The 14,857-nt window shown below is 44.6% G+C and overlaps 1 protein-coding gene across 15 annotated transcripts in view; it reads right to left on the bottom strand.

Annotated features, from left to right (window-relative positions):
* Positions 1-14,857, bottom strand: part of mbnl1 (muscleblind-like splicing regulator 1) — a 39,603-nt gene that overhangs the window by 23,110 nt on the left and 1,636 nt on the right. For 11 of the 15 annotated variants that reach the window (XM_070919223.1, XM_070919227.1, XM_070919228.1 and 8 more), the window contains exons 1-2: positions 10,940-11,189; positions 3,202-4,175 (exon numbers count right to left, since the gene is read on the bottom strand). In XM_070919223.1, coding sequence (XP_070775324.1) covers positions 3,202-3,375 — 174 coding nt within the window. In that variant the 5' untranslated portion in view covers positions 3,376-4,175; positions 10,940-11,189. Of the gene's footprint in view, positions 1-3,201; positions 4,176-4,577; positions 4,621-10,939; positions 11,190-11,925; positions 12,118-14,857 lie in introns of those variants that run through there. The other 4 variants (XM_070919224.1, XM_070919225.1, XM_070919226.1 and 1 more) reach the window with 4 other exon arrangements.

Raw genomic sequence — 14,857 nt, 5'->3', positions numbered from 1 at the left:
TAACACAAGCGATTACAACTACTGAAGGTTCAAAGTCGGTTACTTTTTGTCAGATACAGTTCAAAGGACCACATGCTGCATCACACTTTTCCACCTGTCTCATGAGTTTTTCTGTTTGCATTCATATTAGAGCAGATCTCAATATTCAACCTAGCTGTAAATATGAATCGTCCATACAGATTTAGAATCAGCGTATCTTTCCCTGACCTGTCTGCTCAGTGGTTAATCATTAATAGACAAAGTTACAAAGCTGACTTTAAATCTGGGAGTTCTGGCAGTCGTTATCCTTCTCCAAATATTTACCCCGCTTCAACATAGCTGCGCTGTCTGTGCTGCACCAACCAGATACACAGGCAACAGAAAGAGCTGCGCTCTGAGGTTAAGGCCAAGTGTAAGGCCAGTGAACAGCCACAGTGAACAGTGCATGGACGCTATGCACACACACACAGCGCAACTTAGTTTTAATTTTGTGGCCTAGATTAAAACTTGGTTCTGATTGATTGTCTTGCTGCCATGAACTTCCCATGAATTTAACTCATTTTGCTATTTCTGGCACAAATATATTCCCTCAGTGTGGACTCTACAAGCGTGCAAGTTTAGTGCAGGACACATGTACGTGCATGTGTGTGTCTATGTTTTTCTATGTGTGTGTGTTCACCATGCAAAAAGGAGGCCAGAGACAGAGCGAGAGAGAGAGAGAGAGAGAGAGAGAGAGAGAGAGAGAGAGAGAGAGAGAGAGAGTGGCTGTTGGGGAAATGACTGGGTTTGGGTGTGACCTGCTCAGCTATGCACTGGTGATCATGTGTGACCTGTTCTAATTATACACCTCTCTAGAAGAAGGCCGATCCTCTCTCATGGGCAGAAAGTGTGTGCACATGTGTCCAAGAAGGGGGTGCAAGACTAGTAATGGGGAGCGACGTGGGCTTCATGTAACACAAGTAAATACAGAACTTATCCCATTTCAACCACTCAACATGTGTGAAAATGAAGTAGGACGTGTGATTCCTCAGTGTGTGCGTTTGTGGGTCAATGTGGTGAATGTGTCTATATGTTTGTATTTTAGGTCTTAACTTCTGGCATATACATGCAACTAACGAATCAACAGCCTTCACTTCTGACTTCCTCCATCTCTCTCTCTCTCTCTCTCTCTCTCTCTCTCTCTCTTGCTTTCTCCTGCTGTTTCCACTGTGGGTTTTTAGAGACCTGCTCTGTTTTTCATTACCAGCGGAAAAAATGGGGCAAAGAGTTAAAAAAAGTATCACCCATCTCCATTAATACACAAGTCCTAGTGGAAAATGAGTCCAAACTACTAAAATAGGCCCCTTGGTTCCTTCAAAAAGCCTCCATATATCTGCCAGCTACTCCTTTCCAGTGGCTGACCTTTACAATAGCTTGAATGATAATTTAAACATATGTTCACCTATCGAGATCCTTCCGCCTGCGGATAAAAGCTCCACTGTGTTGTCAATGAATGTCTACATGTGGTCATTGTATTGAACTGAGGGGTTCTGACATAAAGATAGTCAGGAGAACATTTGGATTTCATGCTTAGATTGCTGCTGGGAGTCCAGCTTCTTACAGTTTAGGTGTTATTTTTTATAGTAGTGGCCACCAATTCTAATGGTTAGAAAGTCCGACAGGGAAATAAATGAGCATTCAGGGGATCGGGTCAGAACATAGGTTGTAAACAAGCCAACAGTTTAACCAGATTATCTACTTCTCTATGAGGAGGTAAAACCAAAAATGAGCACATAATCTCTCATTTCACACTATGGTGGGTATGATACATCAAACTTGAAGCAGGAACTGGGTCTGTAAACTATGATGGATGCTGAACTGACAGTTTGGGTAATATTTTACCATTTGTGTTTTCTCTTCCTAATAAGTTTGGCAAACCTGGGGGTTTGTTTAAAACATGTATGATTGTGTGACTGGCCCCTTCTGATTTCTTTTTAGCAAAGTTGCAATGTTCCCAGATCTTTCAATTTAACTTTTCAATTAAACTCCCCGGAGGTTGGGGAGAATGATGGTGGCAATCTCCACCGATAGAAATTAAACTATGAAAACTATGAAAATATGATTCAAGATGTAATAAACACACACACGCACAGGCGTTAGCACATTGTGAGGAAACTTGGGAAGAGTTCAGCTTGGGCTTGACAATGTTCCTCTGTCCACATCTGGCTATAAACACTGTTCTATGAGTCGACTCACACACGCTGTCCTCATCCTAACCCTGCCCTGCTCACACATTGCCAATGACCACGAGTCACCGATGTCTGCAGGGGCAGAATACAAACAGAAGTGAAAGACACACACCCACACAGCCAAACCTGTGTGGGTTTGTGTCAATGCTGGAAACTTTGGGTTGAGGTCCGCCCATCTCTAGAGATCTGGTGCTCTGATAAAAAGACAGATTGTGAAAGAGAAAGAGAATGAGAGAGAAAAAGAAAAATAGGTGTTTTTTCTGCTGCTGCCTAAAAATGGAAAATTACTGCATACGTTGCCCTAAATCTGCCCCCAACTTCGCTCTAAAACACACACACACACACACACACACACACACCCTCTAACTGCCCTTAGGCCTCTGCACAGGAAGTGGTTTGACTGAGTGAGATCTACATGATGACGCTATTGCCTCGTTCCTCTCTAGCTGTTGAAACGTGTTGTGCTCAGGGCGTCCATATGAGTCTGTACATGTGACAGCCTATTCATCTGTGTTTTCCCATTCAAAGGCTGGCACACAGCAGTGTTTATCAGCTCCAGAGGTACTGTGCTGATGTAGTAAATCCATGCAACAGTGTTTATGTACAGTGTAATCAGTCGGGAATGCGACTGACTCCTAATCGACTCCTGTTTGAAATAAGGGCAGTAAACAGCGGTCAAAACACTGCTTGTCCTAGAAAATTCCACAGTGCAGTGTTACAAACGCCTGACTTCTGCTTCCTGAATCTAAAAAGCCCCCCCCCGTGCCTCTTGATCACATGTTGCAGTCACCTGACCAGAAATAGGTGGGACCAAGGAGAGCACATGTCGTGGCCAGATGGTGCGCTCTAGCATGATGTAGACTGTAACTCCATGTATTCCCTCAAACTGCCTGAACTGTCAGACTGAATGTGTTCAGTCTCTGATCTGTGGCCAATCCGTCTGTCTGAGGTCTGACCTCCAGACTTCCTGTTCACTTCGCCTCTCCTTTCTTACCTTGAGTGAGTCGAAGCAAGCGATGACCCGTCCGTTGTCCACCTGACAGCTCTTGGCCGGATGAGCGAACTTGCACTCCTGGTCGGAGCGTGAGCACGTGCCCCTCTGGAACTCCCTGCATACCTCAAGTGTCAGCCACTTTGTGTCACGGATGTGTGCCATGTTCATCGCCATGGCGACGCGCTGGCAAAAAGAGTATTCCGAGCTGAAATCTGTTCAAGTGCGAATAAAGTACCTCTAGTGTTTTAATCCAGAATTTTAAGGTCTTTTGTTTGTTTGTTGTTAAGGTCTGTGATACGTGTGTGTGATGTCGAAATGAAACATTCAAAATAAAGTTCCTATTGATTGAGAGGGCTCCAAGGTGAAATGCTGCAGGACGACGTTACGTTGTGAATGTTATTGGATAATCAATCAACCACAGAGTTTATATCCAGGAGACGACTTAGCCTAACAATTAAGTTGCCACTCTTGGCTTCACTCTCAGTGCTGCTTGCTGAACGGTCTCAACATTCACAAGCCAAGGAGGCAAACAGACGAGCAGGCCAAACCCAGAGCCCTCTGGTTAGGTGCGGTGAAGCAGGCAACAAAGGTGATAGTCTGGGTGTCGCCTGCTACAGGGAGGTTAAGGACACTGAGGACCGAGTGGAGGCTTAGAGGGTCGAAGGCGAAGGTTAAAGGCAAGGTGGGTGAGATGCTGCGTGGGCCTGGTGGTGTGTTGGTGCTGCTGTGGTAAGGCTGATAAGGCAGCGGGGCCGTCTGGTGAGGAGAGCTGAGGCTGGAGCCCGGCTGCAAGGAGTGGATGGTGATGGTGGTGGATGGACGAGCAGGTCGGAGCGTAGGTGGCGAGGAGGGTGTGGCCGCTGTCCTTGTACTCGTGTTACTGTGGCAGCAAGCGAGCGAGGCGGGGGGGAGGGTGGAGCTTTAGCTGTAGAAGCAGGTCAAAGCTGCAGCAGACATCAGGGAAGGCACTTCCTCTGGGGAGAGATAGAGAGAGATAAAAAGGAGGGAAAGACAGAAAGAGAGATTAGTCTGATGACACACATCCAAAGAAAACTTTCAGGTTTATTTTCTCTTCCATCTATCTTTCATAGGAGGTTCTGACCTGCGGTATTTTTTAAAGTCATGCCACTCCTAAGCTATGCAGCTGTGGGAATGAAGAATATGTAAAAATGTCAGAAATGCAGGGCTGTCGGCTAAAACAAATAAAACTTTCACCCGCCCTGTGCTCTAAACACACATGGTGCGCACACACGCTCATCACGCCACGCCACACAAACACACACACACACACACAAAATTGCACAAAGCAGCCATTCACAACTTTCCACCTCTTCTGGTCGACGCAGGGAAATCAGATCAAATCCTGTATCACTTACAGTGGAGTACAGCAAAGCCGGCCATTGCAAATGCGTTTAGAGGTGAAAGAAAGGAAGAGAGTGAAAGCAGAGGGGAAGTCGAGGCAGGGCATGAGGGAGAAGAGGTTAGTCATTTCCCTTCTTGCAAAGCGGTGTGAGAGTGGGGACCAATGAGAGCCAGCAGAATTGCAGCAACATTCTGGGCTGAGCGCCAGGTGAGAGCAGGGGGAGGAGCAAAGAGGAGGCTGACCTGCTTGCTGCTCGAGGAAGAGAGAGAGAGAGAGAGAGAGAGAGAGAGACAGGCTGAACTAATAGCTCTGCTCACTATTTCTATGACTACCTGATCTCTCGCGAACGGATGTTGAATTTCTTTCAAACAAACAACCTTTCATGAAAGATCCTAGATAATATTATTCTCCATAAACTCCAGCGTTTCTAGATTAAAAGTACCAGTGATGATTTCACACAGATGTAAACTTGTGATGTTATCATGTTTATTATTTCACTCATAAACCAAATTCCCCATTTATCACATGCAGAAGAGATCATGGGTTGCTGAGTGTTTTTCGCTCAGAGTTTTGTAATGTTGCCAGTGGTTTCTATTTTTGGTGAATCCATTGTACGGGGGTTTGCACAGGGAATTTGAACGACTGGGCTCCCGGGGGCCCATTTCTCCTCTTATCGCACATGCAGGGTAACTCACCACACCCTGTGTAGAGAAATCGCTTTTCCCAGAACAGCATGTGCACCTTCAGCAATGCTACGGACTGCTGCTAGCATTACAGCACTGCAACACACTATATCAGAGCCCTGCAGCAGCACAGCCCAGGTCGTGATGACCCAGCGATATGGATATATGTTACAGAGAAAGAGAGAGTGAAGGAGGGAACTGCTTAGTTTCACCTTGGATGACCCCTACGATAGCAAAAGTAGCATTACTGCTAGAAATGACCTTTGGAGCGCAAACATAATCATAACAGAAACGCTACTACCCTACTGCCCTACCCCCACAATACACAAACACACTAACACAGTGAATTCTCTCCCATATCATGCACTTAAAAGGGGAAACTAAAATAAATTAACTTTTCAATAAGATACAAACAGAAAAGACATATCACCTCACTGCTCAACATTTTCAAATGACAGATAATGGCATTTTATTAAATGCTGCTATTTTTATAATGAGAAGCAGTTCTTTTTCAGTTTGATGGTGTTTTCATGCCAAAAAAACATTTTGACTAAGTGCGACTGGATTAAATGTCTTGTTTTGGAATGAAACTGGTCCAACATACTCCGCCATGCTGTTTTTTTGTTTACATTACTAAGGGCATGTTTCTATTCCCATGCATGTGAAAATGTCAAATCAGCCAAGTCTAATCTTTCTGTGTAACCCTGTATGCCCTAGGCCTGTGTTCTTAATATCACATAACATTGACGTTGCATGTATTTATTGCTACAGCTCAGTCTGATAGCAGCAGTTGGCAACACCCTTTTACTACCCAAATATACTTTGCAATAAGTTGAGTTCAGGTGAGCAAGGATCATCTCTGAACTCATCAGACTGAACTCAAGTCACAGCTGGACATGAACTAATTAGGTAGAATAGAGACACCTATCACTGAAACCAAAGGCATGAGGGTCTGTCTTCAATCAAATGAGAAAATGTGATAACTTGATGCATGAAAAGCTGACGCCCCCTGCGTTCTGTCTGGCTGCCTGATCTGTTACTATGGTTTCTATTAGAGTCAGACAAGCACATATCTGTGAGAGAGAGATGATGTAGTATGGTTTAAGACAGTGCCAGAGTGATAATGAGCGCTCATTATGATCCATCATGTCTGGACATGGCCATCCTTCCCCTATTGATTTCTTCATCTCTATGGTCTTTCTTGTCAGTATGCCACTCCCTCTATCTAATTCCACTTTAACTGCCGGTGCTCTTTCTCTCCAATGCATCCATTTCAAATAGATGACTGTTTAATATGATCTACTTCTCTGCTGTAACCACTGAATTCATGCTGTTTTAACCAGTGGATCCTACTCTTCTTTGGTCTTCCTGCTCTTTCCACCCTCCCCAACTCCACCCATGCCTCTGCCTTTGTGCCCTCAATGTGACTGTCTGGCCTGCGTTCTCTTCCAGCATCCTCAGCAGCACTCCCTCAGACTCCAAGGTCTTGCAAGCTGGTGCAAGGTCAACCACACTGGAGGAAGGGAAGATGGCGAGAGAGCGAGCGAGCGAGACCATGTGCTTCCTATCACCTTTTAGGACACGTGGTAGAAGCATTACGTGGCTGCAAGAAGAGGAAGTGTGTCTTCAAATATCAGCATATCACCATCAGCTCTTGGTCATGTGACACCAGCATATGCCTCAGCAGCACAAACAGTTTCTGACATGAAAAGCAAGCCTGCCCGTCTTTTACTTTCTCTTGGTTATGAGTCACAAAACAAATCTGTTCTCAACAAGTTGAAGAGGCTGTCGAAATCCTTCTCTTCACCTCCACTGAAAGCGCAAACTATGCATAAAACCTGCCAGCGATTTGCACGGTGGACTGTGATGGATGGCGCTCAGACATTATCAGGTTGTCTTGAACACAGAGAGCTGTTTTGTCATTAAGGCATGTCTTAACTGATTGAAAAGTTAGAGCAATCAAAGCAACATGCTTGCTGCTAATCTGGGCTGGTCTTGAAGTTGTCATTGTGACTAAGTGCTAGAGACAACAAGAAAGAGGGTGTGGTTCACAGTTATGATAAGACTTCCTGAAAAATGACCGAGTGACACATTATTAATCTAGTTTAGCGTAGCTTAACACCACAAGTCATGATTTACTGAAGGCTCTAATCCCGCATAAGAAATAACACACTGGGGATAACTGGTGCAGTATGAGTGGAGATTAATCTGAAGCAAAATACTGATATGCTACTTGTTATATTGCAACATCTGCTACGGCAACCTAACTAACACACAATAGCTTCTAGGCCGAGCTTCCTATTTTCAGCTTTGACTGCAGACAAAGAGGCGGAGGAGACTATCAAGGAGACTATCCTTTGGTTTGCTGCTGTTCAGTAAAAAGGAGTGGTCTCAGCATATTGACAGAGGTGGAGTCAGGGTGACAGTGTGCTGAGACAGGTCATCACAGTGGAGGACACTGGAGGAAATGCAACACCCCAGGCCTCGCTGCTGCTGCTGCTGCTCCATGTGCTCAGAATATAGCATGTCAATACTGCCCTCACTGACCTTCACGTACACACATATACACACTAGTGAATATATGGACACGTGGACATGTTTCTCCTCGGTCTCTTTTTCGTACTCACACACACACACACGTACTGAGAGGCTGAGGGCTGCTACTCTATCCACGATATCTCCTCTATATCACATACATCCCTGAATAAACTGCATTTATTTTGATAATGGGACCTTTCATGTTGGTTGTGAGATGGCACCCAGTAAGGTCTGCATAAAATTAGTTTAAGGGTTAGGGCAACATTAAAAAAGGAGTGATGAACACACTATTTATTCATACTTTATTGTAAACTGTCATTGTAAGTTTGTTTTGTTATGAAAAGAGGTTATTGATGAAAAGAGCTCACATGGACAGCCGTGCTACGCAGGGTGTGGCAAAAATAAAATTTCTTGCTAATTTCAGGATCACCATAGTTGGTATTGTTGTCGACCTCCTTATCGTCATCAGCATGAAGTCATCATCTCCGCTCAACTATTAGTTTAACTGGCTTATTTGTCATCGGATTAAATAACATGGTTCTGAAAGTGAGTCTTAGGCTAGGAACGTGCAACAAACAATGTCTATTGATTCCTCCAAGAGAAAAACCTCTGGAGACAATTAGATCTCTTGTTTAGCATACATGGACAGAGCTATGCACACACACTGACAAGCCACACAAATGCAAACCTATACAAACACACAAACCTCTATGTGTCCTGACACAGAGTATTCTTAAGCTGTGGTGAATATGTGACTGTGTGCAACACTGCATCTCTGTGTGTGTATGTGTGTGTGTGTGTGTGTGTGTAAGGATGTGGTGAAGTCAACGGACAGTGAGGATAATGGCCGGCCTTATGGTTTAATGAGTGGCTCATTGGCTCACATTTAGGTTGTCTGTGTCAATGTGGGGAGACATAGTCAGGCTGGTTTCCACATAGACAGACAGGTGACACATTCAAGAACAGATAATAAATAATAATAAATGAGAGGAGAAACACAGCACATGCAAAGACTGAATGGTTTGATGAGTATTAAAATGATATGAATCATATGCTATGACCTCAATAGTCACCAGAATATATTTGGTTGTGTTTATCCCTCCAGTAGAGACGTGTAAAATCGATGCCATGTTGCATTGATGCTATTCTGGCAGATCATGGTGGATTAACACCTCACTAAGATGCTGTTTATGTTTCTTTTTCCCCTTTTATTTGCACCCATCTGTATATATACAAGTACTGCTTCACCTGGTTGTTATAGGACAAAAAAGAAGACATATACAGACACACAAATATACAGTAGGCCAATGAAAAAATTATATTTTTAACATATTTATTGATGTGACTTTCTGTCTTCTTTAGCAGTTTTATGTAACTAAAACTTCCTGAAATTGCTGTTAGTAAAATAAACTGTAAGTCTCAAACCACTGATGTGTTCAAATGTTTTCTTTTTGAATCTATCTGTGAAAGTATACATTTGTATACATACAGAACAGAATCTTTTTCATTACTGAGCACACACAACAGTGTCTAATCATGTATTCCATTACCACGAAACGCACACAGTACACATTTATCTTTATCAGTATATTACATGCAAACATACTTTGCCAGTGACCAATTTTATCTCCTGCACTCGTATGTGTAATTTTCATTTAGTCAATCATTTTCATGGAGGACAGGCCATGCTAATGTACCCACGTCCACTGGCTTGCGTTGGGGCCTGCCACTAATATACAGTCACAGGAACAACAAAGATTAGGTAGCGAGGTAGCTAGAATGAGACTGTGACTGAGAGACTGAGACTATCGGGGCAGGAGTGTGTTATTAAATGTTACAGCCGTCTGTCTCTGCTTAAGAGATGGAGAGGTTTAAGATGTCAGGACTGTAAGCAGGAGCTGATGCAACTGGGGTGAAGAAAAACAAGGACAGGCTTGTGTTGACACGTGTACCTCTGGACAGAAAAGCAAAGAAATAACCAGACAGTTATTACTGACTCCACGAACAGCGGCTTTGACATGCTGCGCGCCCTGCTTATTAGCCCTGTTGTGTAGTTCAGATACAGGTAGATTCTGACTTTGTTTCCTGTATACTGCAATGGCTGATAAACAATTATTACTGGCTACCTGAAAAGAATAGAAACAGAAAGTAAATATCGGGGCATGTTAAAGACTCCTACATTGTTTGAAGTCAGTTCATTTTAGCTTAGCTTGGAAGTGGAAGATGTCTTACTCTGCCAAAGCTGTGTCAAACTGTTGCTCAGAGGGGTTGAAATGTGGTCATAACACAGTAGGAACATACAGAGAAGCCCTCGTGTAATAAAGGCTTAACCTGTCAGCGCAAATTCAGCCATGCACATAATCCTGTCTGTAGGGCAGACCCTAGATCCTAGGATCATCATAAATGCAGAGCAATTAGCACCTGAGTTCACACACACACACACACACACACACACACACACATATACGACAATACAGAAAGAGAGCAATATTATCTTTGACATTATTAGCCACGATATTCACAATAACAACAGCAGCACGTTCCTCAGGCTTCTGCTAGACAGAGATTGGCTACCTGCAGCAGAGCTACCATGGAGATTTTACAAACTCTCAACTATGCAATCTGCCACACATCTGTCTGTGTTGCGCATGCTTGCATGTGTGTACCTACTTGTGCGGGTGTGCTACTGTCTGAGCCACCCTGAATCCCTCTAAGTCACAACAACAACATTCCTCATCATCGCCCCAACCACGGACACACCAAGAGGAAACCCAGAGAGGCAAGAGGGGGTGGGGGGTGGGGGCAGAGGTGGTGAGGAGAGGGACAAAGAGGGGAGAGGAGAGAAGGAAGGCTAGAGTTTAAAGCTCTGAAATCCTCTGGCTTTCACAGACCATATGTATTTTACCAGAATCACGTACTGCTGTTATTCCAACAGTTTTTGGACTCTCAGAAACAATGAACGTCTGCAAATAAACATATTCAAAATGATTTGGCTGACAAGTAGCCAGATATTATCACACGTAAGACAACGCTTTCAATCTGTTTATGTTAGCATGATCCACACAGACAAACTTAACTCCTGAAAGAAAGAAAAACATTGCCGGGCAATCTCACATTATCTCCCAAAGCTTTAATAAAGTACGAAACGACTTACTTTCACTCCAGTTTAAACATTGACAAGTAAAATCCCTCCATTTACTGGGTCTCCTTCTCCCTCTCGCTCTTGCCCCTCTTTCCTTCTCTCTTCAACTTTCTTCCTCTCTCTCTGTTACTCCCCCTCTGTCAGACGCATGAAAACACTCACTTAGTCACACACACACACACACACACACACATATACACACACACACACTCCCACAGACAGAGTCACCCTCTCACACACTCTCTCCTCCCGCGACCCGGAATGCTTGGCAAGATCCAACTGTACTGAAATACTGTGCTCACCATATAAGGTAGCAGCAGCTTCACATGTCACACATAATTTACATGCAGAGGGGCGGGAGTTTGCCTTATACAGCACACACACACGTAGGAACACACATGCAAAACCATGCTTCCCCCTTTCGGCTGACGCAGCAAGGAAGGGAAGAGGTAAAGAGAATCAAATTTTTCTCCCTGTTAACCAAGCCCTGCAGGATAACTCCCAACATGTCCAATGTTGAGTCAGACGGAGGGAATGAAAGCTGAGTGGGCGATCTATTGATCCTCTCCACTGCTTCCTGGAACAACCACGGCCCTCCAAACACACACACACACGCACACCAGCAAATTTTCTTGCTAACTAGCGCTACCCTCAGGAAGTAGCTATTGTGTGACTGTCTGCTTTGAGCCAAGAATGTGTCTTACTGTGTGTGTGTGTGTTTGTGTGTGTGTGTACGTGCATGTGTGTGTGTGTGTGTGTGTGTGTGTGTGTGTGTGTGCTTATATCTATAAAACAAGCCGTAACAAATAGACATTAACCCTGTGGCCCACATACTGAACACACACACAGCAGAGACTAAGGCAAACAATCCCCATATCTCTACCTATGCTCCAATGCACAGGCACTTACTTTGGAAAGTAAAGACTGCAGCACACACAGGAGGAAAGATCTAGATAAACCAATGAGACAAGGAGGAGGGCTATGAACCAAGCTCTTACCTCTCACATTGCTCTCCAGTTTGTGTGTGTGTGTGTGTGCTTCCGCCTGTCGATTGACTCTATGTTTATGCGTGTGTTCAGACAGGCCGCGACAGCAGACCCCCAGGCACCGGCTGGACCATTCTCAGGCAGGCAGGCAGAGCGCAGCAAGGCAGAGCGACTGGCAGAATAGAGGCAAGCGAGTGAGCGAGTGAATCAGCAGCGAATGAGTGGAGGAGCTGTGCGGAGCCGAGCACCAGAGTGAGAGAGAGAGAGAGAGAGAGAGAGAGAGAGAGAGAGAGAGAGGAGGAGTGTTTGTCTGTGCGATTGTGTGTGTGTGAGTGTGTGCGTTGCAGCGTTGGCTGTGTGCGCTAGTGTCTCCCCTCCCCTGCCTCTTGAAGTGGCTGAGCTGGGCTGCGCTGAGACGGGCTGGGCTGTGTCTCTACTGACTCCCCAGCCTCTGGATCGTCTGTCTGCTGCCCGAGGAAAGTGGTGCTCGCTGGGTGGCAGTAGCAACAGCTGTGGAGGAGGAGGAGGAGGAAGAGGAGGGGGGAGCCCTGACTGCACTGGGCATACAGATCCTGCAGTCCCCTCTCCCTCCCTCCCTCCCTCTCTCTCTCCTCCTCGCTGAAGGCTGGCCACGCCCCTCTAAAACAACACCAGGAAGTGCTGGTTCAGTTACAGCAACACTGCCCTTGCCTATCCAGTGAAGCTGAGGAAGGAGAGAGGGAAGAGGGAGGGGGGAAGGAAACATTGGGAAAACACAGCAAGAAGATAAAGAGTGAGAAAAGAAGGGAAATTAGTACCAGAATAGACATAGAAGCAAGGAAAAGCCATGCAGAGGGACGAAGGGCATTAGAAATAAAAGCTGTGATGGTGATACTAAATATTACGACCAGAGAGGAAAGAGTAAAACAAGTGAAACAAGGGATTTAACGAGGTAAGGATGAATAAGGAGAAAAACAGCAGCTGGAAAGAATTAATAGATTTAGGGGTGTGGAAGAAAGAATTATGGAAAGAAATTTACAGGGAGTTTGCAACAGATTCGGTCTGGCTTCTGTCTGGATCCCCCCTCTCTCTCTCTTTCATACTGCCTTTCTGCTGTGGCATGCAACCCCCAGACACCTCAGCTCAGCCTCACACTCACAGCTCTTGCCCACACTATAAAAGCAGGACACACTGAACTGCACTAAATCAAACTGGTAAGTAACTGCTAGTAAGTGGCTATACATTCAGAGTAACACAGAGCGTGTAAATACTCTGGAAATAACTATTCAAAAAGATGCCGACCAGTGCAGTTTGGTTGCAGGTCAGCAGCATATTATAAAAAAGGCTAACCGAGACAACACTGAAGCACCGGCTGCTGCCAACTCTCCTGTATTCTTGTTGACTCAAGGCTTCTGCCTTCCACAACCCGTGCATCCAGGTAAAAGCCAGAGAGGATAAAGGAGCCTCCAAGAATTTGATTTGGACCTGATGCTGCAATATCCAGTAGCCATGGAGATAGTGGCCTTGGCATCTGCAGGAATCTTTACAGATTTTGGAGGTGTGTGCTGACGCCAAGTTTTCTGACTGATCCTGCATATTGTCTGTGACTCAATTCATTTGATTGTGATCAAGGAGAAAGTGCATTCATAATGCTGCCTGTTCAGTCAGTCTGTTTAAATAGCCTTAAATGTATTTGTCATTTACAAAGAAAGCAAATTCCACACACTGCAGACATGCATCCATATGAGATGTAAGAACGCGTTTTTTATTTGAAGTATTTGCGTTAACATGTATAATACTGCGGAAAAAATACCCCAATGCCTCTCCTATGTAAAACTGTCATGCCTGTCTTTCTGTTCCACCCCTTCCTTCTCTCTCTGGACCAGTTTCTAATGCTGGACAGCTCTGTTTTATACAAAGCTGGTGATAAGTCATCTCTAATTTACACAGCAGGCCCTTAAACCCTGGGTGACAATCTGCAGTAGAGCACCAGCTGCAGTGCTAACCCTTTACCAAACCAATATTTGGTGCAGTGTGCTGGTGTACTCAGAGAGAACAAACAAACATGTTGCATACTTCAGACATAAGGAATATGTCATAGTACTGTTTTTCTGAGATGTTCATGTTTCGATAGACAGTGCCATTATTAGCTATGACAGTAAAATGCATGCCTTGATCTATTTCCAACCATCATTCATTAGCGATGGAAGGAGATCTATTTCCAACCATGGAAACAGCCATGCTAGAACACACACATACCGTGCCTTTTAGCAGTCTGTTTGACTGCTGATCAATAGAAGCAGCAGGTCACCCTAACCTCCAAAGTTTTCCTTGACCTATAATGAAGAAACATGGTGATTGATGCTGCTCTGGCTTAATAGGAGACACATTAACAACGCCTCCAAAGATCTGGGCTCTCTGCAAAACTCAGACACTGACGTGGAATTTCCCCTCTTCTACTGCAGCTGAGTGCATGCCAGAGCTTCTGCTCCTTTCTGTCTCTGTGTCTTTCTTTTACTCCTCTGCCCTGCTAGTCCACATTTCCTATTCTTCCTCATTCTTCATGTGTTATCGATGAGTCTTTTCATCTCTTTCCCCCACTCATGACTACATCCTAATTCCCCTAAATATCCCCCCAAACAACCACAACCACTTGTGTGTTTTGTCACAACCCACAGATCCATATTCCCCTAGTCCAATTAGCGGTATGAATGTAGAGCCAAGCTTTGCCGTTACCAGATGGTTTGCTCATTCACTTCTACAAGTAAGACTTTAAAAAAGTTCTGCATATAATCTGATCAAATGTACAACAGCCTTTTCTATTTCGTATTTCTTGGACTGAAGTAAAATCAGCCATGAATGTTAACGTCTTGTATCTCACAGATAAGCGGGAGGTGTGACCGTTGTTCTCTCTAGGAGATCAATGAGGCTGTAGAGCTGTTTAAGTATGAGCAAAGAGCAACAG

This window comes from Enoplosus armatus, chromosome 14 (assembly GCF_043641665.1).
Source record: "Enoplosus armatus isolate fEnoArm2 chromosome 14, fEnoArm2.hap1, whole genome shotgun sequence".
Lineage (NCBI taxonomy): Eukaryota > Metazoa > Chordata > Actinopteri > Centrarchiformes > Enoplosidae > Enoplosus > Enoplosus armatus.
The sequence above is the reverse complement of the archived record's forward strand: the minus strand, read 5'-3'. Positions and strand labels throughout refer to the sequence as shown.